The sequence below is a fragment of the Acanthaster planci genome, linkage group LG07, assembly GCF_054643075.1.
Source record: "Acanthaster planci isolate LZ-2023a linkage group LG07, COTS_SCS, whole genome shotgun sequence".
Classification (NCBI taxonomy): Eukaryota; Metazoa; Echinodermata; class Asteroidea; order Valvatida; family Acanthasteridae; genus Acanthaster; species Acanthaster planci.
This window is the reverse complement of record NC_141783.1, coordinates 15,164,966-15,181,312: the sequence shown is the minus strand read 5'-3', so window position 1 is coordinate 15,181,312 and position 16,347 is coordinate 15,164,966. Positions and strand designations below refer to the sequence as shown.

The 16,347-nt window shown below is 41.6% G+C and overlaps 2 protein-coding genes across 2 annotated transcripts; one reads left to right on the top strand and one right to left on the bottom strand.

Moving 5' to 3' along the window:
• Positions 1-115: 115 nt before the first annotated feature.
• On the top strand, positions 116-7,603 carry LOC110980367 (coiled-coil domain-containing protein 166-like). The gene is made up of 7 exons (XM_022236980.2): positions 116-329; positions 3,215-3,268; positions 3,724-3,778; positions 4,560-4,704; positions 5,776-5,855; positions 6,015-6,191; positions 6,813-7,603. Exons 1-7 carry the CDS (start codon positions 217-219, stop codon positions 7,056-7,058), a joined length of 870 nt encoding a protein of 289 aa, XP_022092672.1. The 5' UTR covers positions 116-216; the 3' UTR covers positions 7,059-7,603.
• LOC110980366 (uncharacterized) lies at positions 7,604-14,294 on the bottom strand. The gene is made up of 8 exons (XM_087139094.1): positions 14,165-14,294; positions 12,169-13,103; positions 11,767-12,063; positions 11,287-11,382; positions 10,693-10,824; positions 10,014-10,118; positions 9,456-9,585; positions 7,604-8,457 (listed from the first exon to the last, which is right to left on the bottom strand). The coding sequence occupies exons 2-8, from the start codon at positions 13,088-13,090 to the stop codon at positions 8,397-8,399; spliced, it is 1,743 nt and encodes a 580-aa protein (XP_086995220.1). The 5' UTR covers positions 13,091-13,103; positions 14,165-14,294; the 3' UTR covers positions 7,604-8,396.
• Positions 14,295-16,347: the final 2,053 nt, after the last annotated feature.

Below are 16,347 nucleotides of genomic sequence, written 5' to 3'. Positions count from 1 at the left end.
CCCTTAATTAGAAAAAGTAATCTACTTGACGACCAGAAGCGGCGTTCATTGCAAAGACTGGTTCCCAGTCTGGCGATGTAGGCCTAATGCTTACAAACTCGTGCTAGTATGGGTACCAAACTGCATACACAACCGTACACGTACACGTACACAACAATGATTTCTTTTTACTCTGCCGTAGTGCCAAGTTGATGCATCATAAACAATTCTAACAAAATGCCTCCAAAGAAGGGCAAAGGTAAAAAGGGCAAAAAAACAAAGAAAGCCGATGGTGAGGAAGATTTTGAAGCTCCTGAACCAACAGAAAAGGAGAATTTATTGAAAGCAGAGTAAGTTCGCTCATTTTTTACCCTCCGGCAATATCCAAGTCTGTGATTTGCTGGACTTTACTTTTTAATTTTAGTCCAACATTAACATTAGCCTAACTTGTTAACCGCCCATGTAATTGTTAAGCTAGCTTACTTTTGATTTTAGACCTAAATAAGTCTAGAGTAGAAGTAAATTCCACAAGCGTTATCGCTAACCGCATGGGTGATTTTGTACAACGGCAGAAAGGCAAAGTTCATCCATAGACTTAGGCCCTAGCTCTAAGTGGAGCGTTTTTAGTAGGGCCTAGGCCTGTTCTTTTTTGATTTTTGACGGGATCGTCATACTAACGCTCCATGCCCGTACATATAGGCCTAGTAAGGTTGAAATGGTTCTCAACAATTCCAAAGACTCACCAAAAATATCTCATGAGTGGTCTATACGTGATCTGGGCACAAGACTTGTTGATCATGACAGTTGGGAGTGCTACCAACCACTGTTTCCTCTCTAGGCCAACATGATCCTCTAACAAAACCGCAGGAGAGGCCCAAATGTAGTTGGGGCTTAAGACGTATTGACCAGGAAATGGCGTATTTCCTTCCCACATGTCCCACATGTTCTACCATTGTTACTTTCAATAACTCTTTTTAACTAGGCCCATAGGCCTGTTTTCTTCTGTCTGTTTTTTTTACTTGATCTTGGAGAAGATGTCATAAGAAACATTTTAATATAGGCCTAAGTTTCGATTCCATCGGTCCCTGCAAAGCGAAGACATATTGATTTAAAGTAGGGATATTTTGAGATGTTTTGGGACATGTTTTGTACATGTGTAGGCCTAATATAGAGCAAACTTATTTTTTTAATGCAAAAATGAGCATGGATTTGGCCTGAAAAGCTTTAATAAAATCCATATTTTCATAAAATCTTTGTTCTTATTCATGCCTTCACTTGAAATTTCATAAAAATTTGAAATTGGAAATTAAGTAGAGGAGGTAGAGCGTGTGGAAAAATCACGTCTACTTAGACTCGAGTTGCTACCATTGTCTTACCATTGTCGTAAAGATGAAAAATCCAGGACCTTTTGTTCTTTTTTAAACGTAAGGCTGGTCATTATGACACAACTTTTGATACTTTTGTCCAGTTTAATTTTAACCAGGGCCATCCTACCACAAGACTATCTTCCGATCCATTTAGTTTATCCATTCCCTGTTGTAATTCTGAGTCTCACAAAGCCTTTTATTTTCAGCGTATTTTAACACATGAAACCATGGAACCAACTTCCTTCTGCAGCCAGATCAGATTCTTCATATTCATCATTCAAGACCCAAATTATGGAATATTACAAAACAAAGTTCAGCTCTTGCTTCAAATCCGATAATGTGTGTACTTGGATGTCCAACTGTCGCTGTGCTGGCTGCAGATATTAATAAATTCCCACTTTTCTTATTTTCTTTGTTCCTTTTCTAGCTGTCTTTTCCACCTCATACTTTATTTGCTTTTTTGTTGGAGGGGGTCGTCTTGTGGTAGGATGCCTCTGTAGAGGTGCTGGTCACTTGTTCCATCTTGCCCTTCACTGCTTTTTAAGCATATTCTTTTTTTATAGCTGTCATCTGTGTGTTGTTGTGTCAATTGTTTTATGTCTATGTTTTTTAATGTATTTAATTTTTGGTTTAATAGCCAGTGGAAAAGTGTAATAAAAAAGAAACAAAACAAAAAATAAAAAGACAAATTTTAATCACAATTTCCTATTTAAGAAAATGAGTACCCAAATTAATAGTACCCTCACTCATCGCATGTCCCTACCATTGTGCAAAATCACCCATATTTAGCGATGTAGGCTTAGGGCCTAGGCCCTATAGCAGTATAGGGGCCCATGTAGGTGATGGCCCAGACCCTATAGCAGTATAGGGGCCCATGTAGGTGATGGCCTAGGCCCTATAGCAGTATAGGGGCCCATGTAGGTGATGGCCTAGGCCCTATAGCAGTATAGGGGCCCATGTAGGTGATGGCCCAGACCCTATAGCAGTATAGGGGCCCATGTAGGTGATGGCCTAGGCCCTATAGCAGTATAGGGGCCCATGTAGGTGATGGCCTAGGCCCTATAGCAGTATAGGGGCCCATGTAGGTGATGGCCTAGGCCCTATAGCAGTATAGGGGCCCACATAGGTGATGGCCCAGACCCTATAGCAGTATAGGGGCCTATGCAGGTGATGGACACCTGGTTATGAGGAAGTTTTCATTTTCCTAGTTCATGTATTAGTCCTACTATGTATAGGCCTGGTGTAAATACATCAATTCCCTAATGCCAGATGTTTTTCACATAATTCAGCAGGCCTGTAATGATGTCATTGATCAGTTCAATTTACTTCACAGATTTGGGTCTAGGCCTACATGAATATCACCTTTGCTGCCTTATTATTCCCCCATTATGTGCAGAACATTCAGAATTCTGTCAGTAATTTCCATGCTGCTACATATTTTCACAGAAAAATAGTGGCATGTGCCCATCACAATAAAAACAGAATTTTTAAAATGAAATTACAGACCTGGGGCCTATCAAAAGTTCAAAACTAGCACATAGGCCTACGAATCATTTCTCAAATGCGCAAATCTGAGTGGGGTTTTCATAGAGCACACAGAACTCGTCAAAACTTTAGAACATCAAATAGTCTGCCCTTAAATGATGGATAGCAGATTTCAAGATATGTATGTGCTCTGTAGCCAGTAGCCTACATTGAAATAGACTTGTGCATTTTGTTGAGTTGAGCATAAGTTTTGCAGATTTCCTTTTACTGGACTGACTTCTTAGCTTTAATTGATCAGTTTATCTGTATTCTGCAGGGTTCTGCAGTATTTCTTGTTTTCTCTCCAAATGTCAACTGTGCTCTCATTTTTTATTTTTGACTAGGTTGGATTCACTGACTGAACAACTGGCAAGCATCAAGAAGAAAGTAGAGGAACTGTATCCTTGAAATTTCAAATTATTACAAGTTTAGTCCAGTCAAATTTACCACCTCTCATCAAATCACTTAAAAAGTGAATTTTTCTATGGAAACTGCCACTATCTTTGCATTTCACATTTAGCGTGATGTGTTGCGCCCTCTCTGGTTTTAGGTTCATGGAAGCTCATTGCTCCAGCCCTGAGAAAACCATTCAGATCCAGACTTCTTGACCTCAGCAAATTTTATTTGAATGAAATACCTGAGTGAATTTTTGCTGCATTTATGCAGTTTGAATGTGAAGTATTCAAAAATATAAATCATGAGTTTTATAGCTTTTTTGTGTACCTAACCTTTTGAAGTATATGGTCAACAGAATAAAGGGGAAGGATTTCGCAAGTGCTACACCGCATTAATTTTATGTAGGTTGTTGCCAAACATTCTGAACAGTGGTTCTTAATGAGATATTTATCACCAGTCGCAAAGAGAATGAATGGCTCCAGCAAGAAGCACACCAAACAAGAGTGGAAAGTGTAAGTAAAGCAAAGTGGGAAGACAACCGTAGACCTCTGTCCTGCAGGGAGGGCTTTGATGGGTTTGACTAGAGTCAGGTTTGGATTTCCCATACCTTCTGGCACCCATGTCATTGCTGTTAACCATATGCTGCCGGGTTTAATTTGAAGTTGCATGACGTATTCCCAGGGGATTTTCAAGATTTTGAGTTTTCAAAATTCTTCAAAAATTCATAGCTTCATATACTAGACGTTTCCACCCACACGAATGACTGTCTGGTGGCTACTCTCATCTGACAGACAACACCTATTGATGCCTGCGTATTTCAGCCAGGCCTGCTGCCTTGTAAAGAGAGCCCAGATTGTGTGGTGTTACATAATTTTCTTTTGTCCCCGAAACTGGCCCAGTGCGCTGCTGGCGTCTTTTCAAATGCAAACCAGATTGCGTGCAGCGGTATTGTATTGCTCATCCCTGAAGCCCTGGAATGCTTTTGTTTCTTTTAAGGTATTTAGACTTTCATAAGAAAAAAATAACGTTTATGTGGCAGATTTTATCAGCAACTAATTAATCAAAGCCCATGCTTTGTCTTCAGAGATGCTGTTGTGGAATTTCAGGATTTATTAATCAAAAAAAGGAAATCTTCAGCCATTTCTTTGGATACATCCATTAAACTGTTTCACTTCAGCTGTTTTGCCTGTTCTTCTTATACAAAATTGAGAAATGCACAATTATAAATTTTGAAAATACACAAGCACACAATTTCATTTATTCCTTCTTTGTATGTCCTTTTTTCTTTGGCAGCATGAATACATGTCTTATATGTCCAAGAAGGCCCACAAACGCCAAACGACCATCGTGACCTTGAGCGATCAGAACCAGCAAGAAATCCGCATGATCAACGAGCAGAAAGAACAAATGCTAGAGGAGTACGAAGAAAAGAAGAGAGGTGAATGTATGACCCGTTGTCGCTCAGTCCAAAAATAAGCCACGTGGCTTCTGGAATGGCTAAAAGGCAATTTACTCCGGGTAAGCCCTCTCGGGCAATTCTGCAGCCGTATCCGAATCTGGTGTCTGGAGCTGAGTCTAGGTCTTTACCAAAAAGTATGTGAGCACTTGCAGACAATCGTAGTGTGGCCCTGCAAGACTGTTCCAACAATGGCCTGCTGCTCTAAGAAATAGACTCCTCAGCAGGCGTCAGGAGACACCAGGTGACAGAGGGAGCGAGATTTCTTGAGGCATTTAGAGAAACATAAATATGTCTGGTTGTGGGATAACAAAAAGTACACAACATGTTCAATCGAGGACTGACCCTCCTTAACCTCTCATCTCCCTTGAAGGCAAATGACCAAAAGACCAGGGTACATTCAAGCTTTCGATTTCAGAATACTATTAACCACTTGCTGCCAGGTGGTTTGAAAAATGCAGTGCACATAATCGGGACTTTTCCAAGATTTTCATTTTTCAAAATTATTCAAAAATTCATCATTTCAATCAATGAACATTTACACTCACACGAATTACTGTCTGGTGGCCACTCTAGTCTGACAGACAACCTCTATTGACGCCCAAGTATTTCAGCCAGGCCTGCAGCCTTGTAAAAAGAGCCCAGATTGTGCGATGTTATTATATAACTTTCTTTTGTTCATGAACCTGGCACAGTGCACTGCTGACCTCTTTTCAATAGGGGCCAGATCAGCGTGCAGCGGTGCTGTGTGGCTCATCACCGCGGTGGTGGAGTGCTTTAGTCCTGGTTGGTAATCCACTCGACCTAAATGCCCCAAACCGTGGTATACTGTTTCAAAACAAGGCTAGATTATGTCCACTATTGAGAGTGAAAAAATGTCGGTAATGCCCAGCAGCCTGGTCGTTTGTTCCGAGTACGGTCTTTTGTTACAAGGCCCAGTTCCCTTTGTCCCATTTCATGTTCCCCGGCTCCGTGTATAAAGCCTACGTGCTCGAAAACGGGTCCCCCGGCAGCAGGTGGGTAAATTGATTGTCTTTTTCTTCATGCCACCAGTTCTAAGGGATTCACTAATGGAGAAGGAGGCGGAGCTTGCTAAAACAAGGAAGGAGCTGGATGACCTAGAGGAGTATAAGGTGAGAGCAAACGGAGATAAAAGTTGTGTCAATTTGAAGAGCATTTCCTTTGACAAGTCATCCAGCTGAGGCTATGTGGGCTTACAAAATTATTGTATGATTATCTGTGAAATGATCAACGGCACGACTAGCTAGACTTCTTTCCTTCACCCCTGACAGCGATTGCAAGAGGAGCAAGTGCGGCGGATACGAGACCTGGAGAAGGAAGTCTTAAGGATGCGAGGCAAGCATACAGAGACAATACAGAAGCTTAAGTCTCAGTTCCTGAAGGAGAAGAGAGAGTACCAGGGGGAGTCGGAGGCCAAGATACAGGAGGTTGGCAAGCAGGCAAACAGGGTAAGGAAATGTGTTGCCATGGCAGTTGAGGAGATACCAGGATACCGTGGATGCAGGAGCGTAGTTTGGAAGCTAACAAAGTGTGGGTTGTCTTGCTAGACTGTTTCCTGCACTTTTGCCTGCTGTTCTAGACACTGGTCATGTAAACCATGTCATTCACACGACCGTATTGTTGAAGGGATATTCTTATCCAAGGAAAATGCTTTCCCTGCAGTTTAATCTTGTAGCTTCTTTACTTTCGACTGATAGAGTGTAAATATCTGCTATTTCTGCATGTTTTAGGTTTTTTGTTTTGAAAAATAGTAATTAAGCCCCTCAGAGAGATGGTCTCATACTCATTCAAGTTTCCTCACTTACCCCTAAAAGATATCAACTTTTCCAGTTGCATCCCCTGAATCTACATTGATGGAGAATCTTTACCACATGATTGTGGTTGTGCTTCACTGCTTCCCTTCTTCAACTGAAGTTTCCTCCTCGTTGGAATGCCATCTTTCTCCTTATGACAGAGAATAGAGTCCAAAATATTGAGTTAACACACCGATCCTTTTCAGAACCTTACTGACTCGAAGAAAAGCCCATTACCTTGACTCGTTGGATTATCCATTTGTCACATCGTTCCAGGAGGCAATGCACTGTCTTCAGGAGCACACCACCCGCATCAAGTCCGAGAACAGGGAGCTCCGGCAGGAACTCCTGAAGTTGATCCAGAAGTCGCGGGCTCTGAACGAGCACAAGGCCCAGCTGGAAGAGCAGCGCAAGGAATTGCTACGAGAGCAGCAATACGCAGCTGACCTGAAGAGGTTGCACACCACCAGGCAGCATAAGGTTCTCAAGGCATTCGAGATGCTGGACGAGGGGGAGCTGTGACAGGACAGTGGCGAATGAATCAAGGCCTGAATCAAGGCCTGAAATTGTCCAAGCCTGTGTCAACCTGAACTTATAATACCCAACATGACATGGCACGAGTGGTGCAGGGATGTGCTTATTCTTTGGCAGTTTTGTTGAATTGCACACCTAGATGTTATCCTCCTTCCCAGGATTTGCTTTATCTAAGATGCACAGATTGTTAATCCTTGGGCAAAATCCCTGCCCCTGGGGCAGCCTCTCTGCATATTGTGAGTGAATCCTTGTCTCTACAAATTCTGTCAAGGCTAAAGTTCATTTATTGCTGTCTACGTTATTCCATCCAATTTAATTCATTTCCCCCACTGTTTCTACAAACTCATTCCAGACCACAGCGAAGACTTACTTCATTACTTGCTGTTGGCGTGATTCCATCCTATTTAGTATTGGTCATTTTTTAAATCCAAGGGATTGTACATGTATTTTATTGTAAATATTTCATCACGTTTTGGCTTACCAGAAGCAGATATTACTTGACAATAAACAAACAAATGACGAATGAAAAAGAATTAGGTTTTTCATTATTTAACAATTGGTGTTATTGAACTTTTTACATGGGGCGCTTCAAAGTCGTAACCAGCAAATGTTGAATGTTTTTTCAAGTTTTATCTAACTGTTCCTTTTATGGAGAATATGAAAATGCCCTGAAATTTGGGAACAAGATCTTTGCTTTGTTATGAAAGCTATTTAAGAATACAAAGGTACAAAAGTTGAGGGTGGATTTATGAAAACAAAGGTAGAAAACTATCTTGGCTTATATATCAGGAATAAAGAAAAACTACAGTTCCGCACAAACGTATTTATAGTGGCCTCACAACACCAGCAGGCATAATTTCAGGCCACTGTTTTCATCTGTTTACCATAGGCCAAAACAAACAAACAAACAAACAAACAAACAACCCAACACCCCCAACACCCCCAACAAACAAACAAACAACCCAACAAACAAACTTTAATCAACACATGATATATTTGTTTTTTCTTAAGAACGATATGAATTTGATGAGGATTTGTCCTTCCAAGCAGAATCCCTGCAGTTACATCTTATTCTAAATTGTCTGCCAGAAGAAATGTAACTTGAGGGCATTGAAATGTTAACATAATTTGTTTGTTGCAACTTATCTCAAAAAACTTATTTGGTTTCACAGAATTCAGCGGGCAATTCTTTGTGCCTACCCGTGCATTCATCAAGTTTTTCCTACTGCTTATTTGTGCGTTAGAGATTTTTCTAACCACTCTAAGTAAATCTTTATACCAGATCATTCTAGACAGTACTCTCAAGATCTATTAGGGCACACTGTTTTATGATTTCCCAACCAGTGAGTGCAGCAGTTTGATCTCCTTGGCGTAATCCATACCATCCCTGAAAAAATAAAAAATTGAAACAGAGGAAAACTTGTTAGATTCAATCAGGTCTGGCAGAAGTCATCTTCTAAGACAAGATAATGGGGGTTGGTCAAGATGTTTCAAAAAAGGTATGAGCCATTTTTTTTTCAAATCAAAAGTGAAAAAAACAACATTTGGAAATGGATCTCATAAAAATGCCTATCAAAAAGGATATATGTACGTTTGATTAACTTATCGTTACCATTATTAAAGACTGTACTCGGAACAAAAGACCAGGCTGCTGGAAATTGCCAACATTTGTCATCGTTTTGAAAGCTTATACCACTGTTTGTGGCATTCAGCGTGAACGGATTACCACCGGGACAAAAGCCCTCCAGCACTCCAGTGATGAGCGATTCAATACCGCCACACACTAATCTGGCCCCTGTTGAAAAGACGTCAGCGGCACACTGTGCCGTTTTCGGGAACAAAAGAAAATTACATAACACCGCACAATCTGGGCTCTTTTTACAAGGCGGCTGGCCTAGCTGAAATACTCGGGCATCAATAGATGTTGTCTGTCAGATTAGAGTAGCTACCAGAGAGTCATTTGTAGGGGTGTATAATGTCTACTAAATGAAGTTATGAATTTTTAAAGAATTTGAAAACAGAAAAAAAAAATTAAAAATCACCTGGCCCAACAGACTCAGCATGGATAAATGGCCCGGCAGGAAGTGGTTAATGGTCAAGCCAAAGTTAACTACATTTTGAGAGGATATATGCCATCGATTTCAAACCTTTGGAGTAGCTTTTCATAAAAGATTTACAGTATTCCAAAAAACAGATACCTGGCCAATAGCAAATGGCAACACGGGTCGTATTCAACCATTACATACAAAACTGATGCAGAAAGAAATCAGACCTGATTGTCATGTGGTCCGACTACAGGCCCTTGGTCTGTGAACAAGAAACTAAGGAGGGCAGCCTTCTCACTGCCTACAGTGTATAAAAATGAGATCTGGAGTGAGTTCTTACTCGACTGGAGTCTCTAGTATCAGAGGGATGTTATCAAAACGCGGATCGTTCATCAGTCGCTGGAATGCCTTCAGACCGATCTGACCTTGGCCAATCTTCTCATGTCTGTCCAGATGGCTGCCAACTTTACCTGCCAATCAAAAGATCGAAGGGGGAAGAAGACCAGTGGCTATACGCCTGATAGGTTTGTAGATACTGTACACCCTTGGCTGTCATTGTCAAGTGTGTGTGTTTTAGCAAGTTTGGCAATGGTGCTTCATAAGCATCAACATTATAGGTGTGGATTGTCAGAGAGATTATAAGCACTCAAAAACAACCCAAGGCAACATTCTCACTTCAATAAGATATTACAAACCCAGATTTAGTTTGACTCTTAAGCCTATGACACACCTCAAGCTAGTTTTGAATTTTAAGGAGGGAATCTTCAACAATCCCACCTATTCTCTCTCTTCGATTTACTGAGCAAGAATCCCTGACGAGGAGTCTGATGCTCAGACAGACCACGGCTATTTGAAGACTGCACATCAAGCTAAGGAGTACCGGTGAAGCGACGTATACCTTTTGAGTCATTGAGATGCACTGCCACCAGGTACTTCAGCCCGACGATTTGATCAAAGTCCTCCATCATCTGCTGGTACCCAGCTTCAGTGGACAGGTCAAAACCTACGGGTGAGGCACACGCAAGTTTTCAAAATGCAAATATGAGTCCCAATAGTATGTGGGAGTCAGCACAGGCATCCCCCCCCTTCAGCTGACTCACTGGGCGCGGGTTGTCGGCTACATGTCGGTGTAAAAGATGTGGCTTGTACTGAATGAATTCAATTTCTACATGAATTTGGGTTTCTGACAAAAGTCACTCTGAAACAGCCAGTTTCTGAACAGACACTTTCCGCTTTTGTTCATCAGAGAGAGAAATCGCCCACGGTTCCGATGTATTCAAGTTCAATCAAAGAATTTTCTTATTAATAGGCTGCAAACCAAAAATGGCACGGCGTAATGGTAAGAGCAGGAGCGTCTGCTGTCAATGCAACAAAGGTCTGCAGCTGAGCACCATGTGCATCTCTTTGTGAGTCAGTCAGATTCTCAGAACCAGTGAAGTCAACCTTTCACTCGGTCATCAGGAGACTGACAAGTACACTATCTCTAGGCAGAGGGCACTGCAAATGGAGTTACTGAGCAGAGACTTGGTATTGCTCGGCCATGTGCGTGCCTCTATACAACATTTTCCTAACAGTACCTGCTGCGAATGCGTGGCAGGTGTCCAGGCAGACACCAATCCTTGTCTTGTCCTTCACTCTCTCGATGATACCACCCAGCTCCTCAAACCTCCCTCCGATGGTGCTCCCTTGCCGACTCATGTTTTCAATCACTACAGAAACAAAACAAAGGCAAAACTCTTAACTAAACCAGATTAAAAAAATTCACAATTTGATATTGTTAGATTCTATGGGGTCTAACTACAATCCCCCACTACGGCAATAAAGCCTTATAGAGTAATGAAGTGTGACGTCATGTTGAACCAGGAAGTGTTCTGTAAATGTTTGGAATATGTGCATGTGCTGGATCATGTATTGGTTCTCCTGCTAATTCCTTTTGCGTCCATTCACTTCAGTACTCCTTAACTGCTGAGATCTTGGCAGTTAGCTTCATTGGGCAGTGACACCATCAGCTCATGTGGAGGCTGGTGCCTCCATTTGACGGCCACTATAAAAGCTTGGGTTTGCTTTGGACATGGGAATGAGAAGGGGCAAGATGAGGGGGTGAGTCAAATGATGGGAGAGCATAACTGTGCCAGCGAATTGGACTCAATCATTTATAGTGAGTAACTCACCTGTCATGACTTTGTTTGTTTGTTGGTGCACTATGTTGATGGTTTCACCAATCTTGTCCAGGCATTCCTCCACTGTCATCTGTCCACACGTGGATCCTGCAACAGGTGAACACCCGAGGTTAAGGTACAAATGCAGAAACAATGACCAGGCAAGGCAGGGTTAAGGGTAACTAATCTGCAACTCTACAGATTGATGAGGGGCCTGGATGAATACCTACCTGATCTCTTTGGGTGCTGCCCTCCCATCAAGCTGTGTCACCAGACAGTTTCACAGAGTTATAGGCAATTTAAAACTTTGAATACCGAGAAAGGCAAGCCATTTATTTTGATTTCTAACTATTCATCCATTTATGTTGGGGATTTGTGTTTACTTTGGTTTGTTTTTGTTTGAACACATAAACTGAGGCAAAACAGAATATGATGTACTAAATCTGAAGATTATTGAAGAATCACATCTCCATGTGAACATGCGCCACTCACCAGGATGGAAGTTGTACCTGGTCAGGCCCAGCTTCTCGCACCGATTCAGCTCATCAGCCAGGGTCTCGCGGGACTTGCGCAGCGTCTCCTCGTTGGGGGAACCGCAGTTCAGCAGGTAGGAGCCGTGGGGGAGGATCAGGTGAGGCAGAAAGTTGTGCTCTCGGCAGGCCTGGCGGAACTTCTCGGCCGGCTCCTCCTCCAGGGGCTTGGCGTTCCACTGCCGCTGGGAGCGCAGGAACAGGGCAAAGGCTCTGGAGCCCGTCGCCACAGCACCCTTGACGGCATTGTCAAGACCTCCTGTTGATGCAACAAAAAGAAATCTGAAACTTCTACTTGGCAATGTTGAAAGCCAAAATTTCCTTTTTCCAAATCAAGACAAACTTTTCCAAATGAAAGATGTACCTGAAATGCTCATGTGCGCTCCAACAAACTTTGTTGCCTTGGATACCACCTCTCTGGCCATCTCTGAAACTGCCTTGTCTTCAGTGTCACCATTCACCGCCTCCTTGCCAACTGCTACCTCTTCCACTGCTCTTTCTTTTGCCACGCCCTGCTTGGCCCCACCCTTCCCAACCCCACCCCTCTCTGTCCCAGCCTTTTTTGTTGGCAGCTTCTCTACAACCTTCTTGGCCCTTGTCTTGGGCCGAGGGCTCAGCTTCTGCTTTTTCTCTCGATCACCGGCTGCCTCCACATCCAGTGTCTTTCTTCTCTTTGGTCGGGTACCGCATTCAGTTTTAACATCTACAGTTTCCTTTGTCTCTTTGAGTTTTCGAACTTTCTTTTTGCTCCCATCTGAATCGCCACTTCTCTCGACAGGCACAGCTTCCCCTTTTTTCTCTGTTTCTAGTTCAGTTTCGGAGGTCTTTTTCTTTGAGACTTTCCTCTTTCTGACCTCGTTATCTGACGGAACTGCCGCTTTCCTCTTTGTTGCTCTCTTGACAGATACCTGCTCTTCCTGGCCCTTCGTCTGAACAATTTTTTCAGCCAACTGCTCCTCTTCAGCTCTGCTGGCTGTCTTATCTTTCTTGGTAAGCTGTGCCCTCTTTCTTACCCTTGCTGAATCTTTGACCGACTCATCTTGAGGTTGAGACAGTTTGGCACCACATTTGGAAGATTTCACTCTTCTCCTGTCTCCTGACTCTCTGATATCACCCTTGTTGGAAGGTATTTCTACACCAGATTCTGTCTTGGTGGATTTCTTTTTGGTGGTGCCAATTTTAGTCTTGGGTGGCAGAAATGAGAATTCCTCTTCCTTAGCCTTTGAGGTTTCTGTCTGGAGTTTGGAGCCTGCTCGATATTTTTTGCTTTCTTTCACAGGCTTCATCCCAGCTTTTCCCCTGTATTTATACAAAGTAAAAGTAGAGACTAAGTACAACATTTCCACTAACTCAGCATTTAACCTAGACAACCTTCACCAATAAAGACCAAAATTAGCCGCTGACATTGTTAAAAGGCAGGAAATGATAATCATTTTCTTCTGTTGTTAACAATGTCACATACAAATACCGCTTGCCAGATTTCCCTTTATCAAGTTCCCAGCAAATAAAATTGGAGTTAGGGAGACCCACACAGGATTGGAACAGTCTTGATGGATGAGATTCGAATGATCTGGCTGATTCCAACCATGGAGCTACAAATGCAGGTTTGAGTGAGGCATATCCTTTAAACTCCGAGGCTTGTCATTTTGCCCCACTAAGCAGAGAGGCTGCTTGACAAGATTGATGATGAGCCCACGGTATAGTTAAGTTAGACAACAGCTCTGCGCAATTGGTCAATTCTGCATGAAATCTCCAGCTTTACTTCCCTGTTTTGAAACAATCTATCCAAATCGTGAATCAGAAAAACATACCGGTACCCTGCAGGTGATTGGTTAATGGTGGAATTATCGACAAACTGTGCGAAGTTTGGGCGATCACACAAATCGTAAGATTGCGGCCAACAGTCCTAGTGCATTAACTCACAGGCCTTGTTAACTCCACCCCTACTGCTCATGACATTTGAAGAAAGAGACAAATTTCCAGATGTCAGGAGATTTAGGGCTGGATTACTCCAGCTGCATAGTTTAAGTGCAGCAATGAGTTGGAAGGTTTGCCATAGCACCATGCGAAGGAAATCTCTCTCATGAGTATGTCTGGTTCTGGAAAGCACTGCGAGTTTACTCAACATAGTTGAAGTGCAGTTGCAATTGTGCCTGAACATCCACGTCTACATAGAGTCATATGGTGTCAACGCCCCCCCCCCCAAAAAAATCCCGTAACAATACACCACACGGCTGGGTAGGGCCCCTCAGACAGCATGCAGCACAGTTTTTAGTTCTATTTCTTGCAAGCTCTGCTGGGCCTAATGGTTCGTTGCATCCGACCCAAACCAGCATGACCAGTTGGCTGATTGTACTCACCAGAACAAAGTTAACTTTTAGAAAAACGAACAGGCCGCGTGAATGGACCGCACGAACCAGTGGGCCTAATCAAATGTTCACATGTGCAGCCGACTGTTTACTTTCCATTAAAGTGTAATGGCGCCCTCTATGCCTCCAATTGCCGCTTTTAGGCCGTACCGTTAGTTGGTCTACAACGCTGTTCATTGTTGTTCATAGTTTTTCGATTTGAAAACAAAAACTCACATTTGAAAAAGAGTTGTTTCTCGTTTGACAATTGAAACAGAAACTGTGGCAAAAAGGAAAAGAAATCTATGCATGTTGAAACGGTAAACGAACAACGAAAGTCCTCAGATTGCATTTCAATCCGAATTTCGCCTTATAGTATACGACACGTACGTAGTTCAAGTCGAAGCAGTTTTGTTCGCTACCGGTATCAAAATAAAGTAAGGCCTACGGCAAGTAGCCACAGCCTCCTTATGACATCAGGGTCCAGTCCACTAATTCAAGCCTCATTGAAAACAGTGTAAAATCAGCACTGTTCGGGGCCCAATAACATGCACACCAACATCCCTGAGATTTCTGAAACTCAAATGAAATTCTTGTCTGGTCACTTATCTTTCAATTTCTTTTCAATTTTTTGTGGGTTACCCAATTCCATTTTAATTATTCCCACAAAAAACCCACCCCCCCAAAAAAGTGATTTTTTCCCCCGAAGTCTGATTGCAGCCGTTTTTCAAGTGGCAACCCTCAACTTTCTCGGGCACTTAGGACCATTTTTCAACCGTAATTTTTAGCCATTCTGCTCTCATATGAAAGCTCAAAGACCCAGGGAGTTGATCCTAGCAAGGATTTGCACAATCTCACCATTTTGGGGGCCAAACAATCTCCTTTTTCAAAAGATACTGTTGGGGACCCTTAAAGCTAATGAGCTGGCCAGAAACTCTCACTTGAATTAGTATATATACCGTCCAATCAATTATTGTTGAAAATCGAAAAGGGGAAAAGCTGTACAGCTGTACTGTTTTCTGTTTTTAATCCATTGAAAAAAAAAAAAAACCCACGAAAATTACTGTTTACCGATGTTTCATTTGAAAACAGAAAAAGCTATCTTTTCCATTTACCTTTTTTAAAGCTGAAAAAAGAAGAAGAAATAATTACCATTTACCGTTTTATAATCTATAAATAAAAAAAGAAAAATCAACCAATTACAGTTTCTTTTTTATCTAAAAAATTTATTTCTCAATGCCAATACCAACCTATGAAAACTGAGTCAAAAGTTTCTGCCGAGACGAAAAACGAAAAAGGGGTAAAATAGGAAAAGGAAAAACGAAACTCTTTACCGGTTTAAGCTCAACAATCCCGACCGCAGCCGAGGTCACGAGAAATGTTTGCGCTTTTTATTTATTTATTTTTTAATTCAGATTAAAGAACAATCAACCTCGAAGATTTTTTTTACTTCTGTCTTTTATAAAAGGAAACAGTAACTGGTTTATATTTTTTTTAATTATATAATAGTAAACAGAAATGATTTCTTTTTCTTTTTCGCAGCTTTAATACGGTAAATGGAAAGATAGCTTTTTCCCGTTTTCAGATAAAAAATCGGTAAACAGTAAAAAGTTCCTTTTGATGTTTCAATGAAATCAAAACAGAAAATGGTAAAAGGGCAACTTTTCCTTTTTTCCTTGTTTGGATTCAAAAAAGAAAAACGGTAAAGGCTCAGTTTTTCCTTTCATGTAGTAAAAACTGTAAACAAAAACAGGTTCATTTTTGTTTTTCTTCTAAACAATTTTCAAACGGTAATTGATTGGACGGAATGTATACACGGACCTGTCAAGTCTAGCAGGTGCAGTATACCGCACGTCTATTAAACTGCGACAAGTCAGTGTAATAAAGATGATTGTGCAAAATCTGGGATTATTAAGGCAGGAAAACGAAGAACTGTTCAGTAATTTATACACGCGTAATATTTGTGGATAGTGTCGCCACTATATTTCCTTAGACAGACGTTGTTTGTTGGAATATGAGAAAAATAATCTTCAGTCATGTTTAATTCATCTAATTTAGCCGACTGCAATTTTGCATAAAGACGTGTCTTACGTTACACAATGAAAAATGAAACAGTTTTTTATCCTTCGAAAAGCATATTGATTAATTACCATGTTATTCGTTTTCATACTGAAAAACGAAACACAGAGTGAATT

Bases quoted from the DNA above. Each gene is read 5' to 3' on its own strand.
- LOC110980367 (XM_022236980.2), top strand. From the start codon at position 217: ATGCCTCCAAAGAAGGGCAAAGGTAAAAAGGGCAAAAAAACAAAGAAA. The intron at 330-3,214 runs GTAAGTTCGCTC...ATTTTTGACTAG, and splicing joins GAGAATTTATTGAAAGCAGA to GTTGGATTCACTGACTGAAC. The intron at 6,192-6,812 runs GTAAGGAAATGT...ACATCGTTCCAG, and splicing joins TTGGCAAGCAGGCAAACAGG to GAGGCAATGCACTGTCTTCA.
- LOC110980366 (XM_087139094.1), bottom strand. From the start codon at position 13,090: ATGAAGCCTGTGAAAGAAAGCAAAAAATATCGAGCAGGCTCCAAACTC. The intron at 12,064-12,168 runs GTACATCTTTCA...TTGCATCAACAG, and splicing joins AGCGCACATGAGCATTTCAG to GAGGTCTTGACAATGCCGTC. The intron at 11,383-11,766 runs GTGAGTGGCGCA...CACCTGTTGCAG, and splicing joins CAGGTACAACTTCCATCCTG to GATCCACGTGTGGACAGATG.